Below are 16,430 nucleotides of genomic sequence, written 5' to 3'. Positions count from 1 at the left end.
TGTTACTATGTTGTATATGGTTCTGAAACGATTATTTAATCACTTTTGCTAGTGTCTTTCTGGGTAGTAAAATCTAGGAGGTAATTCTATGGGTTTTTTTCCTTTTTCTTCGTTATGAAAATAAAATGTAAAAATATGTTTCCCTTTCCTTGTCCTGGTGTTTCCTTTGCTACCGACAGATCTTCAAACATATTCACTAATGATTTAAAGATTCATTTGATCTGTTCCTTGAATACTCTACGGGAAATTTTATCAGGCTTCATTGATTTAAACACATCTTATTTATCTACCATTCTTTTCCAAATATGACATCAGCTTCTAATCCCATAGTTAAAAAATACGTTTGTCATAGTGACTGCTCAAGTTAAACTTTCTAGTGAAGGCTAAAATAAATAAACAATTGACTACTTGAACCTTCTCTACATTATCTGCTGGGATTTGTATGCTTAGAGTTAGCTTGCATACATACTTTCTTGTAGCTTGGACCTCATACATACTTACTGAATAAAGTAAATGTTTTCAACTGTGAGAATTTGAAACTGGATTTTGGTGCTTGATCTAAGGTGTCCTTTGGCCAAGTATTCCTGATTAGTAAAGAGAAACATTGGCCCCTATTATTTCAATGGCTCCACAACTGTCATGGTAATTTTCAAGTCAGTTGGGTTACAATCATATTTTATAAAAGACTTTAAAATTGTGCTCTATAAATCACAGCATCATGAATTTCTTTAGAAGGCAGTTAACTCTTACGGAACAGAGTTCCTATACTATTTAGCGTTTTAAAGATAATACCTGGTATCCTCAACTTCATGTGGAAATTAGTTGGCAGCCTGTGTAGGTTAAGGCACAAAAATGTAATAGTCTCCTTTTGGTCTGACTCTACAAGTCTGGGTAGATATTTCTGCAAGTATCATTTTCAGAAGTTGTGCTGTCTTGAAGATAATGCTTATCATGACACTGCACGCATGTTTGGAAAGCAGGGAATGGAGTTAAATTTTCTGTATTTTTTCCAAGTAGAGTGGTTTGAAAAATCAACTGCCCTTTCTGACATGTGAACTGTACTATTTAATGTGATTCCTCTGAATTTACCAGTTCCGCAAAAGAAAATCAGGAAGCTTCCAAGATTAGACAAATCAAAAGAACTAAATCATAAGGTGAAAAGGCCATGCTTTTATGTCTAGCCTATAAATGATGTTGCAAATTTTTGTGACCTGGTTTAATGAAAGGGTTAAACAAAGTATTATACACTGTTTGGTGTCTTTAGGCATTTGTTCTGTATCCATGGACTTATTTTAATGTAAATAGGCACCTCAACAGCTGTGTCCCCTTAAGCACATTTTATTTAGCAGCTGGGTTATACACGTCACTTGGCAGCCATGGATTTTCAATTTTTCCCTGTGCCAAGGGGGCAGCTGGAATAATTTGAGTGCTCATTAATTTGGGAGAAATATGAGCTGCGTAAGTCAGACAACATGAGTCTTCTGTATGGTGTTGTACAAGGATAAGTGGATCAGGGTAGAAGCAATTTGCCCTGTCCCAAGGGGGCCTTCGTTCTTTTAATAAGCTGGTTATGAAAATTCTATTTCTTTGCAGTTTAAAGAGTCTAATTAAAGCCTGTAATTTCTCTCATATAACTGGTGTGGATGAAGGTTAACGTTAGGCCTCCAGAGTCTTTTCACGTTCATTTACAGACTTAAATCAGGTAATAGTTTGTAGCTAATTAGAACAGCGTATTAAATATTTAGTTTGACTTAACTGTGAGAACATGTGGATGCTATAGGGCTACAAAAATGATAAAGTAGAGCTAAACTTAATTTTTAATCAAAGATAAACTTAAAGGCTGTATAGTAATTTTAATACTGACTGGTATACTATGACAGTCTGAGCAGCAATTGCCTTCAGTTGATTGAAATGTCAAGATAAAGGAATACGATGTCTATTTAATGTCCTTGCTGTAACACTTTGCTGCAAACAGTTCATAGTGTAGGTACACAGTGTCTGAAAGACTAAATGTGTTTCAGCATAGCAGACAGTCTTTATGTAAAATTAATTTATTTTTCTATGCACTAACTCAGCATTTTCAGAAATATTTTCTTCAAGAAATTGTAGCGCTTCTACTCGCAGGAAGTCCAACAACAAACACACATTCCTACCAGAGTTCGCCAAACAGTGGGTCTATCAAAGCAATATCTGCATTTACTTTGGCTGATTTTTGGTTTCAATGAATTAGTAAAGTAATCTTAAAATTCCATGCACACGCTTTTTTCCTGTGTTTGTAAATGCAGCCTTCAGTTTTATTCTATTATGCCTGTAATCTGCAAAATTCTTTGCATTCTGTGAGTAGAGCTCACTATGGTTTTCTGTGCTACATTACAAAAATTTTCCTGCTGCTGGTTGGATTTTTAGAACTCAAACCTTTTGCCACTGAAGACAGTATAAAAACTAACATAAAATTCAGTTGCACAGAACTAAGCATAGGTTTACAGATTTGAACTCAGCAACATATTGACTTTTACCTAAAACGGTGGGTTCGAAGTGCAGGCAGGGGTTTACATCCCCTTGTAGTGAAGGAAATCTTGCTCAAGTCAAGTCTGCATGAAAAAAGACTGGTAGATGATATCCTGAGTCATGAAATACGGATGCTCGCTTCAACACAATTCTGTAAAGTTTCCATGAAACAGATCATATTTTATTCAACTGGACAGTTTTAGTAATGCCTCTCAGTCTGAGCAGGAGTGGCTATGTTTCAAATTTTTCTGGCTTTGTTTTACTGATATTTTTTTAAATTTTATTTTATTATTTTTTTATTGTGTGAAATTCGTTCTATGAAACAATTTTGTTAATTAAATATATAGCATTCAGCTAACGCTACTATCTCATGCTATATAAAATGGTATTGCACAGATGTAGCTGGGTGGACCTACCAGAGAGCCCAGAAGGACCTTGCACCTGATATCTTTTTCAATTATCCTTCTACGGTTTGATGTCTACCAAATAATTTTGCCTTTGGTAAGAGAATTTAGTGCCCAGACAACACTTACATTCTGTTAGATTTTAGCTGGTGAAGTTTTTAAAGCCTTTTAACAAATCTGTAGAACTGATTCTTATTTTCAGTGAGAATTGTGCATGCTAATTTGTTTGACTATGAGTACTGTAGTGCTATTGTGTTTGCTTGTATGTTAAGGCTGTTGCAGTTTAGACTAGAGTCTCAACTGCTCATCTTCTTCCCAACCTTTCCCACAGTTTGTGAGCTGATACCTTATTCCATAAACTGAGTACAGCTCCTCATTGTCTTGCCTGAAGGCTCACTTATATCCTCAGCAATTGGTCCTGATAGCAACGAAGTCCCTTGTTCATTTGTGAACAAGGCTGTGGGTCTAAAACTGGAGTAATAGCAGTGGTGAAATACTGTGAAGTGAAAAGGGAAGAATGCTGATAAAGGGAAGAGGTGAACTACTAATTCAGACAAAGTAAAGAAGACACATAGTCTATTTGATGGGGGTGGGGGGGGATGAGGAAAAAAGGCATCTGCAACCTCAAAATAGTCAAACTTTTCCAGCTACAAGATTGCTCAGGCCTCAGATTCTTGGCTTATGATCTGTACCTTTAATCTCAAACTTCCTCTCCAGCATTTTTTGGATGCTAGAAACTCCATTACAGATCGGTAGAAAATCAGTGATAAAACTTCTAAATATCACCTTATTTCGTTACACTGCTTTCCTGGTTGCCAATTTTTATAAAATGGTTTATGACTGCAATAATCCCCTCAAAATCAGCTGTTATGGGAGATAATAGCTGGTTGTCAGAACATTAACCACCCTTGACTTCACTTTGTGCCATTACGTAACAAAAGAATGAACTCGTGGTAAGGTTGCCAGGTGTATTAAATTATATGATGAATTATAGGGATTCTATAGTGGGGATTAGTGTCCAAAAGAGACTAGGGGAGGTTGCCAAATCCATTATCTGATAGGACTGCAGGCTGGACAAAATCCCAAGGGTGAAAGGCCAGTGCTTTATCCGTTATGTCATCCTCTAATCTGTGTCTGCACCATGCACAGTGAAGTATGTTGCAAATGAGTTACCATTGTTCTATGTTACATCCTGGAACTATGTAATAACAGGAGTGGAGACATTCGCAGCATTTGGTTACTTAGAGTTTAGTCTGATTTTGATCTTTTCTCATGGAGTCTTGCAAAATATATTAGTTGATGTACAAGAAGGCAAAGTAGTGTAGTAGCAGAAATTGTGTGAGCCTGCTTTTTCCACAGAAGCTTCAGCTGGATCCAAGAAAGTTCATTACGTTATGGTTTCTGCTCTAATCCTTTCCCCTCCTCTCCATTCAGACAAATTAATTTGTTTAGGCTGCTATTTTGCATTTAAGGAAGAAAATACCTGTTCTACATTTCAGCAAATACACCAGCATTTTGAAGAATGGCAATAGTAAGTATAGTTGAATAGTAGTTCATCTAGTAGTTCTTCAGTAGTTCATCTAGTCTTAGCTGTTAATATTTTGTAATGACTGATCTGGAATCCTGCATATCGTAATTTCTTTAGTTTTTCAGATGAGAGCACAGAACTTGTTCCTAGGTCCAATAAATAGTATCATATTTTAATTTGAAATAACAACATTGTCATGATGGAAAACCGATGTCAGGTAATTTTTAAAAATTATAAAAGTGTGAGTTAAATTTTTCCTCTCCCTCTACACCCCATATAGTTGAACTCATTGTACCATGGCTGGCTTTACCAGTGGAAGGGTATAAAAAGTAGAATAAATAAAATTTTCTAAAACCTAGTAAAATGCTTCTTAAAAAATAGTTCTTCAGCAAACATATGTAGTATATACATAATATTTGGAGTTGCTGTATAGAGATTTTATTGGCACATCTGAAATATTTATAACACAACCCATTTGTCTCAAAGTCATTTGTAAAGGTGGGAGAAATGTTTTATCTTGTGCTGAAAGTAAAAGTTACAGCGAAGGTAACAAGTTGGTTTTGGTAATCTCGGGGCGGGGGGGAGGTAAGGTGATGGGGTTTTTTTGATTGTTTTGGGGTTGGTTTGTTTGAGGGTTTTTTTTGGTGTGTTTCCCCCCCCACCCCAAGTAATCATAACTTTTTGAAAAGGAGTCTCTGGGGTGTCATTTTCTAGGCGTGGTCTCAGCCCAAAAGTTTAATATTCTCAAAATCTGTCAAAACTTTTTTTGCTGAATTAACTGTTAAACTGCGAAGAGGAGTTTAATACAATCAAGATATATACTGTTATATTACACATTGTATGTTATTGTTTGCTTATTTAACATCATTAATACATGCTGCACACTGAGCAGGAAAGATAAGCTAGAAAGTATTAGATGCTGCTTAGAACTATTGTGCTTTTTTTTGGTTTTGCTGTTAAATGCCAAATCTTAAATGGTTATTTAATACAAACTATTTGCTCTGCCAAATCTTTACATATAATTCTTTAGTGATAAGCTCTTGCTGTGCCATTTGATGCTCACCTGCCTGCAAGGGAACTGATCTTGCTCAGGTGTCTGTAACCAATTCAGGATAAAGCAGCTAGAACTTGTGCCCCACGTAAAAGGCCTGAGATGTCTTGTTCCTTTCAGAATCGTGTCAACCATCAAACTCCTTTAGGGAAGCAGTAAGCCTCGTGCTAATGTGTTGCACACTTTCTTATCACCTGCTGTATCCTTGCAGTGTAAAAAGCATAATCTCATCTTCCTCTGCTAACAAGATTCCTAATGTATTGGGTGAATTTTAACGGTGGAAAATTATTCTTCGTAAGTCTTGAGTTCCATTATAATTTTCTGTAAATCAACGAAAGATGTCAATGCATTTTCAGTTCTAGAAGAAATATCCTCGCTCAATGTCTCATGTAAAACATGTAGCTTGTTTGAATTTTCTAAAATTGACTCTCAGCAGCCCTAGAGCTCAGAGAGTGGATCTAGAAATGCTCCTCGCAGGCGAGTGTGACATAGTAATGCTGTCCCCTGACCACAAGGGATTAACTGCAGCATCAATTTCCTTTTTTCCTGCACGTATTTTCTGAGATAGGTCTATACAAAGAGCTGTTGGGGATGCGGATGTTTGGGAAAACGGGGCTCAGCTGCTTAATGATCCCCAGACAGATTAAGTGTTTTTCTTTGTGATTGTTTTTGCTTACAACATCTTCTTTTCCAGTTAAATAGACCTATTAATTATTCGGGCTTAGTTTCCATTAACTGTTCCGTCAGTATTTAGGGTACAACGCAGAGTGTTTTGTATACCAGTATAATAGAAAACACTGTCATAAAATTGTCTGGGTACGGTGTGCAATTGCAGGAATGAGAGAACATGAGGAAATGTATAAACGCAAACTTCTTCAAAAGAGGTATTTGTAAGTACTACAGGAGAAAAATTAACAATGGAGAACTTTTACTGAGTAACTTAATATTCAAGGATTCAATTTTGTGAGGTAATGGATTCAATTTCATGGCTTCCTTGCACTGAGTGCAGCGTAAGTTGAATCTTTCAGCACCTTATAGGATAAAGGTCTCTAATAAGGTAGAACATATTGCAGTAGTGCTATCTTGCCTTGTATCACAAGGCTTTGTAGACCTCATCAGTAGAATCTTGTGCGCTCATTTAAAGCATTGTCTTAATGGAATTTCCTACTAACTTACCAATACAGATAGAGCCTTGTCTCTGTTTTTCACCACGTCATAATACAAAGAGAACTAAAATTTAAAAGCTCTGAAGACATTCAGAGATAAGGAGAAGTTTCTAGAGCAATCTTGTATTTCTGCTGCTCTTTTCCCATGCCTGTTCATTGCCGTGTATGTTACGCCCTTTGCAGCAACCAGATACACTGGAGTACAATTGGAATTCATGTACTATTTTTGGATTGCTTTGTGTGTGTGTGTAGATTAAAAGCTATAACGTGTCTCAGAAATTGATATATTTTACAAACTCAACATTTTTCCCTTTTCAGATTTGGAAAGGTTAGTTGTGCAAAGACCTGTGGCCTGTTCAGATTTCTTGGATGTGAATCTTACTGATCTTGAGGAATGGATCCAGCATGACCCTCAAAAACCTTTATGACTGCATCCAGACTGTTCCTCACAGGAAAGTGTGGTGGAGTAATGCCATCTCTTTAATACAGGGGCCAACTGTAGCATTGGTTTCCCCTTTTCCCATTGGTGTCTTCTGAGGTAGAGCTGTACCAAAGGATGCTGGAGAGAGAGGAATAGGAGAATAGGAGGATGAGATTATATAAGGAGGAGTGATATTGAAGACCAATCTTGCAGTGGCAACAGGCACAGTGTAATGTTGGGACGGAAGCATTAGAAGCATAAATAAAACCCCAAGCTTTTTCTAAATTTGGAGTTAAGTTTAGGTTACTTACTTTTGGAGTTTGAACCTAAAGAAGACATCAGAAAATTATAAAGCAGCAGGACCCAAAGGAAGAGAAGCCAGTTATTGAGGCTTAAAGGGTGAATTGTTCATAAGTTTATCCTAGGTAACTAATTTTAAGAATATTTCCACTATAACAAAGGATAAGAAGAAATGAAACATAAAAAATTCATAATCAACAGGAAGAGAAGCTGGTTTGAGGAGACAAGTAATTTACAACATGAAACCGAAATAGCAAAAGCATAGACTCAGACGTTAACCCTGGCAAATTAGAATGTGATGTAATTGTCAATTCTGCCACCAAAATTTACAGCTTGTAAAGTTAAATTTTGCCTTTTTTTTTTTTTTCTTTCTATTTTGTTTTTTTACCTCTTGGTAGACTTTCAAAGAATGATGAACCTCCCTAATCCCTAATTTTCTGAATAGAAAAATGGATCTGTCTGGATCTCATCTGCACATGACAATTTCAAAACGAACATTTTTCTTTTTGCCTTAAACTCTGTTAAGTTTCCCTGTATTCTTCCATGTGCTCTCTTAGTCATAGTCAAAAAGAGTGAACCAGAACTTCGCTTTCTGTCAGCAACAGACTTTGGGAATGTAGCTCTGGGACTGTATTTAGAGTGGCACCAGCTTTTAATGAAAATTATTTATCATTCTGCTCTGCTTCTTATCAAATATAAACATTTCAATTATTATTTTTTTAATATACTAACTTGTGTAAATGTTTAGCGCCTTTCAGATATCACTGAATATTTTTAGGCAGAGTAGTAAAAGAAATGTCAATACAAAAATGAGTTGTCTTCTTCCTGGATGCCCATCTTCACTTTTCAGGTAACAGTATGCAGTACAGGTTAAAATATGTTAAGAGAGACTAGTGATTTTTCTTTTTGAAGAGTCTATTAACCAGTGCAAAAGACCTAAATAAATGGCAGCCTTTTTCATTATTAGGTTCACAAAATTCAGGCAATTAGAAAATTGTTTTTATGAATCTTGAATTACAGCATGTAAATCAAATCTAGACCAGCTCTGGTCTCATCTGCTCCTGCCATTTTCTTAGCTGTTGATCAGATGAAATCAAAGTTCTTTGATCAGTGCACCACTGAGACTGGTGCAAAGACCAAAATGTTAAACCATTTGGGGAGGTCTTTGATTAGGGTAATACTCAAGTGGGGAATCAAGCACCTTGAAAAGGATGGCCACATGCCACATGATAAGGGTCCTTGCAACGGTGTCTTCAGCTCTATCGAGAGAGATGCTCTGAATTGTTGTTCTGCTGAATCATTATTTCCAGATGGCCTGTGCTTGTATATCACTACTCCAGCACAGGATTCATTGCTATTTATTATCTTAAATTATGTACAAAACATTTCCTAACTATCTTAAATATGTTCAAAGGACTTTCCTATGTGACTGTTACTCAGACTTTCTACTATGATACTATGTGAGTGTCTTTTCTCTATACAGTTTTGTCCATTCTACAGCAGGAATTGTCTGAAGAAGTCTCTGGGATGGCCAGATTCTTCAACCAAGTAGCTAATTACACTTTGAAGTATACAAAGAGTGCCTATCAGGTGGTCTAGCCATAGTATGAATTGCATGGGAAAACCTCCAGGACTGTCCCAGATTCCCACCTTGAGAGTTCCTGTAACAATTAAGCCAATTCTTTGTGCTGAGGCTACTTAGGGAGTTCACGCAATCACTTAGTCTCACGTTGATCCATTGTTCCCAGTCAGTCCATTTGCCTATGTGTGCTGAGACTAGCTGGGGTGCTCCTGGACCACCATAACATGTAACTATGGGAACTTGAATTTCATCCCTATATCCCACTTATAACTTAAATTCCATAGCTCTTGCCACAGGACTATTTTTATTTCTTGCTGAGCCAGAAAGGAAAGATTGTTTTGCTGAAGGTGTCCATGAAATAGTTTGCAGCTGCAAACAGAGATCTGCACTGTCAGCTGCAAGCAGAAGTCCCATTTCCCCTCCCACACTGTATTTTAAGTTTCTGGAAATACTATTTTACCAGCTGTTTGGCATGAAGATAGGACTTCACAGTTCCAGTGTGTAGAATCTTGCAGATTGACTTGTCTTGCTTAACACAGATAGAAGGCGGCCCCTATTCTCTTTGCTATGGTGCTAGTTAAATGAAGTTTCAGAGGTGAGGACAGTTCAGGGACTGCAGATTAGCCCATGCATAATGGATGAAACTGTTAAGTGGATATTTCAGATGAAGTGGTTAGCACTGAAATAGCTGTCATTTAAATCATCATTCTTAGGTTTCCTCACTAATGGTTGAGTGTATGCATCTCTGAGATTTTATCTAAGCAGTGTGTCCAGAGTTTAAAGGCTCAAACTTCAGAATATTCTCTAGCTGTAAAAGTAAGAAACATATTAACACTACTCTCTTATTTTTCAAAATTTGAGGGGGTACAACAAAGAATAGAGAGCCACCCACCTGTGTAATCCAAGCCATGTTCTGTGCCTAGGTGAGGCAACAAGGGTGTAAAACAAAGAGACTGGAAAACCAGAGAGAAAACATCTTAAAATAATGATAATATATGCAGTTAAATATCTACTGTTGATTTAAGTATTTTACTCAATGTAAGATTTGTGTTCAGTTTTGTCTGAACTACTGAGCTTGGTGGTTCAATGCCTTAATATTATTTAATTCTGCTGTGTACCTATGAGTAGTTACCCATACAACTTGTGAGAACTGTTGACATGTTGTGCTGCTCCTCACTAGCTCACTATGGACTAGTGGTTTGGATGAGTCCACAGTCTTGCGTGTAGAAGCTGACCTTCATAAAACGCACTGTTGAAATCAGTCTGTTGCTTAATATGGATATGATTCTACAGTTCAGAATTATTTGAGCTTATGCAGCAATTTTCTAGTATGAATAGTGATTGAATGCAGTGCTTTTTCACAGAGGTGATCTATTAAACCTTCTAGGTCAGGAATGAGACATAATAACAAGGTAATATATGGGAGGTTTCTACAGCTGCTGTTTTAAAGATAATTAAAATACATCAATCTCAAATGGTATTCTTTGCTATTCAACACCTGCTTTAGAAAAATGTAGAAAAATATGAAGTGAGAAAGTCACAAACTCTATTAAAGATTCTAGTTCCACTGTCCTTCCAGTTTCTATATTGTTGCTGTGGAGCTCTCACCCCATTTTTTGTCAACAATTACTTAAATAATAGTCTATGGCACATCTGTAGGAGCTCCATACTGTGCAGGAATAGCTAGTTTCAAGGATTAAAGTTTTCGCTCTTGGAGCAAGCTTTGCTTTGCATTCAGTGAATCTGACAACATCTACAATTCTCAGTTTTGTAGATAGGATGTTACAGTTCAAAACTAGTGCTTCTGCCTGACAATATTTCCTTTCTCCACAGCTAACAGTTCCTGTTAAGCCTTTAATATAGCTGATATCATATTTTACAGGTCAGACATTGAAAATATTTTGACTTCGGTATCTCTCTCAAGTCTTACAAGGTTTTCAGAATTATCCAGAACTGAAGCGTTCTCTTTCTGTCCTATGTTTTTTGCCAGAGAGGTACTTACACCCTCTGATGCAGATTCCTTCTCAGATGAAAATGGTCTCTTGATTCAGTCACAGCACTTGGATATTGAAAGGTGTTTTTCTCATTTGGCTTATACTCAGTTAGACAGAGCATGTGTAGACTATGTAAATGTTGTTACTGGTTCTCCTGGGACTGGCCCATAACAACTTTGGATTTATTCAGTCTGGCTTGATTAAAATGTTCTCTTCATATGGATTCAAAAGAATTTTTAGTGTCATAACACTAAGTATTGTACCATAAGATACTGATATAGGTGTATCATTGTGTATATATAGTGGATATACTTATTAAAGCTCATAGTTTCTATTGTGTTGATTTCTTTAAGGTCCAATAGAAACCGCAGAACGAGACACACTTTACACTTCGTCATCTATTATAAATTACAGAGATTTCAATCGTATGCCTCAATATTACATGTATTTATCAGCAGACTATACAGTATTAGTGCTATATTTAGATTGAATAAAATAGATGTTTCATGCAATCATTTTGCAGAGCAGTACTGCTCTGACACACTTTCCATTCAGTTACTTCAGATATACAAAAAAGGAAATTTGGTGGTCACTATTAATATTTTTCTACCTAACAACATTTATTTTACATGGTGTCTGAGAATATAGATGGGTATTAAATCCGGTACCTGATGTCTAGTCAACTTACAATGACAGTTTCAGTGGTACCTATGACGCAGTGTGTCCTGTTTTGCAGCATATATAGCCCATCACTGCATAGGTCTTGTCCACCTTCAGAAGTTTTTTTTATTTTTATTAGTTTTATTTTTATGGAGATGCAGAAAACAGGTATATGACCACAGTAACTTTGTCCCTGTTTATTGGTATTATACCATAGGTGATATCAGCACGTTACATAAAATACCTACCTAGAAGAGTAAAACTAGTATAAAAGCTATATAGATCCAAGTTTGTTTTGAAAAATGGGATTTAGAATGTAGACTCATTCAGGTACATTTCAATTCTAATCATTTATTACCTAAGTCATTGCTGTGATTTCTGAAAGCAGAAAATAATACGGCAAGCATTTTTTTGGTATAATTACTTCTACAGTGAATGGTTAGGCACGCGTGAGTGTTTCCCATTGAAAGCTCACAGTGAATTAAGTTTACACTGGGGGGTTCAATGAACTGATCAAATGAAATTTTTAGAAGTAGAGCTATAATCAGAATTGTTTACCGTCAGAACTGGTTTTGACCATTTTTCTCACTATTCTGAATGGAATATTAAACAATCTTCATCATACCTATTAATGTATCTTTAAGGTCAATGTGAAAGAAAGACTTTAATGTATCAGTGGCATTATTTTTAACTAAAATACCTTCCTGTGACCTTACATGGATATTTTCTTAGGAAGCTATTGTGAATAATAAGTCATTCTATGAAGTAATGAGCAGTAGAGAAATGGTATTTTTAAATTATAGATTACCTTATATTTCATTTTATTAAAAATGATATACTTCACGTTGACACTGGTAAACATCATTTATATAACATACACAATGAAAAGGGGATGGAGAAAAATACAAAATACACAATTTGTTGCAATAGGGAAGGCAGGCAGCACTTAATAAACTCTGATCACTCGTCTTCAGTGCTAGCTCTCTACTTTATGCTTTTATTTTTATTTTTTTCAAGTAATGCCAAACAATTAGCAGTATTTTTTATGATGCTTAAACTATCTTCTAGCAAAACTGTGTATACCAAGTAAACTATGTATAAAATGTACTCAGAAAAGAGTCATTAAAATCCTTGCAACAGTATCACAGAGACAGCCCACTCCTCATGATCATCTATGATACCGGTTTGTTGAAACTTTATTTTTTGTAGATTTAACACAGTTAGTTTGCTGTCTACACCTATTATCATGCTTACTGCATATTCTTTTAGATAAGTCTGGTCTACTTTTATTAGGAACATGGTGTAGTTTGATTCTTTATAGATTAAAGCAGACGATCAAATATAAATCTCTCAGATGCATTCAGCTATATTCAAGCATCATTTTCAGGAAGATAAATTGTGACAGAGATTTATGCTGTATTTTGAGGGTATAAATCTCACTGTACCCTTCCATGTGTGTTTGGAGAATAAAGATTTTATTTAATATTTTTGGTAGCTATCAAGAAAGCATAAAAGTACCATTCTTTTGTTTAATGCTGCGTTCTTTAGAGTCTTAGAGTAGGATTATGCATACTGTTTGATTCAAACTAATTAACACTATACGATCAGTGTGTATACTTTTTAAGCAATATAAATAATGATTGAGTTCTATATACATTTTATGTTTGAAAGACTGGGGAAAGCTTTGTGATTGAAATCTGGTCTCTAGGCATGATAATAATGCAAAACACCATATATGCCTAGAAACAGGATCTGTCCATTAAGAAAACGGACAAAAGGGCAGTGAGGGAATATAGTATCACAACTAACAGTAAAAAGGGAAGCTTTCAAAGACATTTTAAAACTTCTTCTGGGAAAACAAAACAAACTATGGGAACTTAATATAAGGTTGGTATAGCCTACAAATGACTTTTAAAGTCCTAATTGAAAAAACTGTAAGAAATTTAATTCTTGGTTATTTTTTTAATTGCAAATGAATTAAATTAGAGGTCTGCATAGATTTCTCACATCATGACATTTCTTACTGTGTAAGTAGCTTTCTGTATAATTTAAGCATGTCTATTTTGTGAATGTGAGACCTAATAAGCTGATGAATAAAATGTTCTGGAGCATATTTCGTTGTGTACAGATTTTTAGTGATGATAACAGAGTTTCTGTAAAAAAGTTTGGACAACAATGATTCTATTTAATATACTGATAAAAAGATAAAAGGTTCTGATGTGGGTTTAGTTGCAATTTTTAGTGTTACAATATGCAGTTCATAGTTTTCTTTCTTTCCATACATAATGATAGCACCATGTTTGCTGCTACAAATTGTCAATTTCCAGTCCTAACCTAGTCTATTTATCTTCAAAACTCACAAAATGTAGAACAAGTTATTTAATTAGAAAATCAGTCATATTTCTACTCTCTTGTGTAAAAATATTGTTAATTTCACAGAATCATTTAGGTTGCAAGGGACCTCTGAAGATCATCTTGTCCAACCCCCTGCTCAGAGCAGGTGAAGTTAGACCAGGCTGCTCAGGAACTTGTCTGGTCAGATTTTGAACTATCTCCCAGGATGCAGGTTCTGCAGCATCTCTGGGCAATGTTTTCTCATATTTTATTACCCTCATGATAAAAATGTTTTTCCCCTTATATCAAATCAGAATTGTTTTGGACCTTCTTCTGACTTTTGTCTCTTGCTGTGTTGTCCTCTTAGTCACACCTTCAAGAAGAGTCTGTCTTTTCCAGTATTTTCCAGTATATTCCCCCATTCTTGTATGGAGGAATCCAAAACTGAGCTCAGTACTGCAGATAGGGTCTTACAATGGAATAGAGGGAAATGATTGCCTTTTATTTGTCTTTTGTCTTGCTAATATGCCCCAGTATGCACTTGGCCTCTTTTGCCTGGACAAATCATTAGGGAATGCGAAAATGGTCATGGAAGTTTAGGCACAGGGAATGAGAGGTATAAGCCTTAGCATGGCAGGGGCTGCAGTGGGTAGAATATGGGCTTTAGCTGTAGCTGTCAGGTGCTATTCCCAGTTCTCTTGCTGGAAGCTTAGTTGGATCGAGTGAGGCTCACTATGCTCCATCTTACCCAGCTGTATCAGATGGTAGATGAAGAAGGTATGGAACTGTGTGGGATTTATAGATGGAATACGCTGGGACCCAGGACGATGATTTCTTTGCTCCATGCACACGGAGGTTACAGACCCAACCTGAACAGAGGGGCTGCGAGTGCCACGCAAACTTGTATTAGTGAGGTAGAGGGAAGCTCTGGACAACATGTTCCTCTCCCATTCCCTATTTATCTAGCTCAGACCCACTCATTTGTCTTTGCTGTAATTTCCTATGTATGAAGTAAGGTTGAGTGCAGGAGGTGTGAGGTAAAAAATGCTGTCATCAGTCTACTGTGAGGACAAATTTGCAGCTGTTTTTCAAGGCTTGTAAAATAATGCAACCTTGAACTATTTGATGAGAAAGAACTGAGAAAATGGTATAATAAAGAGAAATATTTCACTGGGAACTTTTGTTCACTTTCTAAATGGCAGGTGTCTGAAGCTGCTCAAAACTGCAGTTTTGGATGTAAGTGTTACAACATTTAACTGTGGAGTCCAGAAAAACAAGTGTTATCACTTAGCGTCTATCAAGGCCTGCTCTGCATTCAACATTTCCCAAATATGCATTTTTTGCCAAGAAATTTTTTCTGGGCAGAATTTTAAGGAAAGCGGCAATTTTCTAGGATTTCTGGATGAAGGTCTCTGTGCGTATGTCTGTGTGCACACGCATAGACCAGCTGCACAGCTTTTTGCACAGATATTTATGTCTGGGAAATGTGGCAACCCTGCACATGATTCTGCTGTTTATCACGTGATGGCACAAGTGCCACCTGTGGGTACCTGTCTCTAAGTTGACAAACTTACTGTGTCATACAAACCTTGAAGAAGGAGGGAAATTTGCTTGCCTGGTGTTTCAGATCCTTTAGCTACAGAAATATTTGCTAATTAAGTGCCTCTTCCTCCACACCATAGTAATTTTCTGAATTCGTAAGTGCAGAACGGATTTGTCTGAAACATGCAGTTTTGCCTTGTAGCCCCATGGGTTTAGTTTATTTTCACACTTTAATCATTTAACCCCAACTTTAGTCAAATGTCAGATATTGGAAACATCCAAAGAGATCAGCCATTTTGTTACACAGAACAAAAGCCACATTTTGTCATGAAGACATTACTGGGACAGATGTTGTTTTCTTTTAACCCACTGTGCTGTTTAACCAGTAATACTTTCTTTAAAAGGGTCTATCCATATGAATTACTTATGTGTATCTGAAGTTGCACTGTATAAGTTTTACATGCAGTATTAATTGACTTGATTCTTTGCATTGTACTTTCAGGTTCGTATTTTTACCTATCTGATTGGAAGAGAAGCTGCTTTTGCTGATAACCTGAAGTGGATGGCCTGCGCTAACAAAGGTTAGTTAACCTTTAACTGTGAAAGTATTGTTTTCAAAACCCTATTACTGACCCTTCTACAGATATGGTGTCACTGACAGCTAATCAGAGAGGATGTGTTGCCTTCTTCCAGGAAAGGAAAAGACCTATTTATCTTGCAGCATACAATTTAAAAAGCAAAAAACCAATTTGAAATTTATTTTTTCCTTAAAATATGTATGAAGCTTTTAAACTATGTGATCTTAAATTTTTTGTTCAGAGAATAAAATTTAAAACAAAATTCAGAGAACAAAATTTAATTTTGAAACATTTGTTGTATTATAGCTGTTATTACTCAGAGTTAGTTTGGTTCCTAAGAACATAGGGTACAAGTCCTGTTG

At 36.2% G+C, this 16,430-nt stretch overlaps 1 protein-coding gene across 1 annotated transcript in view; it reads left to right on the top strand.

Moving 5' to 3' along the window:
• The window catches only part of CACNA2D3 (calcium voltage-gated channel auxiliary subunit alpha2delta 3), a gene marked incomplete at its 5' end in the record, with an annotated part of 467,841 nt that overhangs the window by 280,639 nt on the left and 170,772 nt on the right, over positions 1-16,430 (top strand). Inside the window, one exon of the mRNA XM_082004801.1 lies at positions 15,993-16,071. Coding sequence (XP_081860927.1) covers positions 15,993-16,071 — 79 coding nt within the window. The remainder of the gene's footprint in view (positions 1-15,992; positions 16,072-16,430) is intronic.

This window comes from Phaethon aethereus, assembly GCF_964289735.1.
Source record: "Phaethon aethereus genome assembly, chromosome: 11".
Taxonomy (NCBI): domain Eukaryota; kingdom Metazoa; phylum Chordata; class Aves; order Phaethontiformes; family Phaethontidae; genus Phaethon; species Phaethon aethereus.
Note: the sequence above shows the minus strand (reverse complement) of the source record. Positions and strands in the feature narration are given on the sequence as shown.